Source organism: Egretta garzetta, unplaced genomic scaffold (genome assembly GCF_000687185.1).
Source record: "Egretta garzetta isolate BGI_Z169 unplaced genomic scaffold, ASM68718v1 scaffold332, whole genome shotgun sequence".
Taxonomy (NCBI): domain Eukaryota; kingdom Metazoa; phylum Chordata; class Aves; order Pelecaniformes; family Ardeidae; genus Egretta; species Egretta garzetta.
In genome coordinates this window covers 585,464-589,735 of record NW_009258879.1, presented here as the reverse complement: position 1 = coordinate 589,735, position 4,272 = coordinate 585,464, and the positions used below count along the sequence as shown (strand labels likewise).

The 4,272-nt window shown below is 49.0% G+C and overlaps 1 protein-coding gene across 1 annotated transcript in view; it reads left to right on the top strand.

Annotated features, from left to right (window-relative positions):
• The window catches only part of LOC104121780 (cullin-associated NEDD8-dissociated protein 1), a 15,444-nt gene that overhangs the window by 3,798 nt on the left and 7,374 nt on the right, over positions 1–4,272 (top strand). Inside the window, exons 4-7 of the mRNA XM_035889468.1 lie at positions 294–550; positions 1,137–1,242; positions 1,916–2,064; positions 4,192–4,271. Of these exons, the coding sequence (XP_035745361.1) occupies positions 294–550; positions 1,137–1,242; positions 1,916–2,064; positions 4,192–4,271 (592 nt within the window). The remainder of the gene's footprint in view (positions 1–293; positions 551–1,136; positions 1,243–1,915; positions 2,065–4,191; position 4,272) is intronic.

Sequence of the window (4,272 nt, the reverse complement as noted above, 5' to 3'; positions counted from 1 at the left end):
AGGGTGGCAGTGTCAAATGTCGGTTGCATGCAGGAGATTTCTGACAAGCCTCAGGTCATCCAGAAGGACACTGTCAAAATCAAAATCCTCCATGATGGAGACAAATAACCTCTCCCTGTGTTGTACAGAACAAGTCAGTGTGCAGACCAAAATGCCAAAGCCTCCCTTTTCCTCCCTTTCCCAACGTGCATGAAGTCTTCATCGCTGAAGGATTTTTACGTTTTTTTGCTGGCAAGAGGGCTTTTTCTCTCAGGCTTTGACTTTCAACTTCTGTCTTGTGCTGTTGATTGCAGACTAGGGGGAACACTCTACTCTTTCCATTCCTCCATTCTGAACTGCCTCCTTCCCCAGCTGACAAGCCCCAGGCTGGCAGTACGTAAAAGGGCCATCATTGCCTTGGGTCATCTTGTCTTGACCTGCAGCGGAAACATCTTCTCAGAGCTCACAGAGCATCTGCTTGCCGAGCTGAAGAGGAATGAGTCTACTTCTACTACCAGGACGTACATTCAGTGTGTCGCTGGCATCAGTAGGCAGGCTGGACACCGCATAGGTAGGAGGAGTAGCTTGAAACGATGCTGGGAAACGTGCATGCATTTCAGAGCAGCTCCTTTTAAAAGAAGTGTGCTCGCTCTGTTCCTAACGTGTTAGCGGCTTCTGCTTTTTGATTCCCTCTGTGGTCCTGACCTGGCTTTCTGATCTCCACTTGGAAGGGAGGGGACACCAGAGTAACTTCCTGGCTGCCCTTCTGTAGTGATTTCATCTCAAGGTCTTGCAGCACTTCCCTGCTCTGAATTAACACCTCTCTGAATTAGGTCGGCAGATTCCCTCCATTTCAAACGAGAGGAGAAAGGGAGGGCAGCATATTGTGTTACTTGTCTAAAAGACCTGCCAGAGCTGAGATGAGGTCCTAGGAGATTTCTAATCGCAGCTCTTTCCGTGACTGAAATGCCAGGAAGAGGCTGAAGACAAGAAGCAGGGGTCGTCTGCTTAACATCCCGCACGGCTTGGCGATGAGGTCCAGGGGAGCAATGCTCTGCCAGGCACACGAAGGAGGTGGCAGATGCCCAAACTGTTAGCTGCTCCGATGAGTGAAGGGTGGAATGGTTTTTCACTGCTGCTCACTTTGTCTTTCCCAGGAGAGCACCTGGAGAAGATCATTCCCCTGATTGTTCAGTACTGTAACGTGGAAGATGACGAGCTGAGGGAGTACTGCTTTCAGGCCTTTGAGTCTTTTGTGAGAAGGTGCGTGCCCTTCAAGAACAACCGTGCACCATCCTGTGCGTCGGTGTCTTCCTAGTGTAAATACCCCTGCATTCAGGATCCAGGGTCGAGGACCTTCCTGTATGCGTTCCTGTTGGGAAGACAGTTCACAAATGAAATCCCTTCTTTACATGCAGAGTTGGGCTTGAGTTATCAACTCTTCTGCCTCAACACGTGAGAGTGTGTTACTGTATTGGTCTTGCAGGAGTGGGAGTTTTCCTTGTCCTTGGAGGATTCCTCAGCAAGAGGGAACAGCCTCACTCCTGGCACGTGGGGGGAGTGGGAGGCAGGAAGGGAGCTGAGGCAGAAGAGCTGCTGAGCTGCAGCTCTCCTGTTGTTTGGCCAAACCGCTTTGTCCTGGAAAAGGAGCCCTGCAGAACTGCTGAGGGTTTCTCCCATGAAGGGAGGGTTCAGCCAGGTGGGGCAGGCAATTTATTTGGTTTTTTCCTTACAGAAATCATTGCATCCCCCCCAGGGGAATGCGGTCTTCTTCCCATGCGCAGCAAAAAGGGGTGGCTCTGGTTTAACTCATGTTAACAAAATGTTCATCTAGTCTGTGAAGCGTTTTGTGATCTTTTTGAGATGAATTGTGTTATTTGGGTATTTAAAATTGCTTAGTCTTTATTGACGCTAAGATTTTTACTTGTCGTGATAGGTGCCCAAAGGAAATTGACCCTCACATCCCTAATGTGATGGGATTATGTTTGAAGTACATCACCTTTGACCCAAACTACAACTACGATAATGAGGAGGAGGAAGAGGAAGAGATGATGGAAACTGAAAATGGGGAGGATGAAGAGCAAGGTGCCTGCTTGTGAGGATGACTGTGCTCGGCAGAACACTGAGTTAACATTTCTTCCCTTCCTGCTTTCTCACCCTCCGTGATGTTACTTTTCAGATCTGTTTCAAGACAGTCAGTTCTTCTAAATGGGTTATTTTAATTCACCAATGGCAATGATAGAGCTGTATGTGCAAAGTTCCAGCAGTAATCCTGAGTTTTAGTTTTACCTTTTTCAGACAAAGTCCTCAGATCTCTGCCTGCCTTAGGTGACAGTGAAAACACTGAGCCTTGAACCCTGAACTAGCTTAGTGGAGAGCTAGACCAAGGAAGCAGTGTTCCTCCTGTGCTTGCTGGCTGCAGGAGGTTCTTTGAGCACATCCAGCAAGCAGCCAGGCGTAACACCTGGGAATCCTGAGGAGCAGCCGAGGAGCAGCCACTCTGCCATTCTGACTGTTGGAAATGCTCCCTGGTGCTCCCAGCAGCGCTGGTGCTGCTTGCAGCCTGCCAGGCAGACCTCAGACCCCTGCTCCAAGCTGGTGACTTGGTATGCATGGGTTGTTCTTCAAGGGAAGAGGCTTCAGAGGCTTCATGCTGTCGCTCTTGCCCCTTCTCTGGCTTGTCCAGAGCTCAGGTGGGGACACCAAGCACCAGTTCCTGTCCGTCCTCATAGTTCAGCTCTAGTAGGCTTAGACTTAGGTGAGGGAGATGGCTCCTTACTGGGGTCCTGACAAAATGGTATTTCTTGAAAAGAAAGATGTTGCAGGCAGATCTAGAAATTGCAGTTAAACTGTTACCCCCTTACTGCAGCTAATGGGGTGTTAGGCCCTGTTGCCTTTTCAGCCAGCAGCTGGCCAGCATTTGTAGCTTACTCTGGTTAGAAAAGGAATTGGAAATCTTTGATGCGGTCTCACTTATTTCCAAGACGGGACAAACTCCTGTTTTCCCTGGTCGCAGGGGAGGTCAGGCAAGCAAGCAGCACTTCCAGGCTGTCACACCCCTGCCAGGGTTTGTCAGAACCGTGCTGCTTTGTCAGGCTGCAGCTGTCTTGGTTTCTGCATTGCTGCTTCTTGCCTCTCCGCCTGCTAGGCTGTTCCCACGCATACACGCTGTTCCCGTGCACAGCAGCCAGCCGAAGCTCGTCTGCAGTCACTTCCGAGGCTGCAGAGCCTGTGCTTCTGCACTTGTGCCCCTCTTTGCGAGGCTGGCTGCTTTTTTTTTTTGCAGGAAGAGGTATATGCTTAACTGCTGTTTTAAATGAAAGCCCTGCAATTTTGACATAATGGTTTGAGGGGAACTTAACTCACCCTACAAATGTAGCAGCCACACAAAAATATATCACTGTAAGGAAGCTATTTTCACTACTTCGTAGCAGAAGAGAGCAAAGCCACCATCCTGAACATTTAGAAGTGCAACCATTAAAAACATCCTGGTGCACCACTAAAAACACCTTCGTCATCAGTGAAAGTGATCTGATGCTGTCTTCCAAAGAGACCTTTCACTTGTTTTCCAAATTGTGTTTACTCTGAGGCGGGTGTCAAGCCTCGGTCAGGTGGGAGGGGTACCTTTAATGCTGTTGGCTATAGACAGCATTTCATGATGTCTCTGTTTATGGTTGCACACAGTGTGGCAGCTAAGAGCAAAAGTCAGAGCAAGTTCCCTGGAGGAAAGGCATTTCTGTTTCCTTTCATACTAATTGGGGTAAGATCCTGGCTGGCTTCCTGGAGAATGTGTCAAATGTTCTGCCAATAACATAGTAAATGGTTACGCTGGTTTGTGCCATTCAGGAATTGCTAAGACAAATATTTACATATTTCTGCCTTTAAAATCTGGGAACCTCATTCTCCCTTCAAAACAAAAGCCTTGATGCCTGAGCTGAAGCAGCCAGTAAGGGCAGGAACATTAAGGTTTATTCTCCTTCAGCTCTTGCTTGGAACAGAATAACCTGGCAGAGGGCAGGCTGGGTCCTGTTGACTGGTAATGATGCCTGCAGGGACAGGCTGTTCTGGACAAGGTACGGCTCCCAGATGTGTGTGAGTTCCTGGCATCTGTTTGTCTGGTCAGCTGGAGAGGGAAGCTCTGCGGATCAAGTGATCCTTCAGCTCTGGTTTGCTCATCGTGGTGCACTTTGTTTTCCCTTGTCTTCTTTCCAGAAAGCGATGATGAGTACAGCGACGACGATGACATCAGCTGGAAAGTCCGCAGGTCGGCAGCGAAGTGCCTGGAGGCCATTG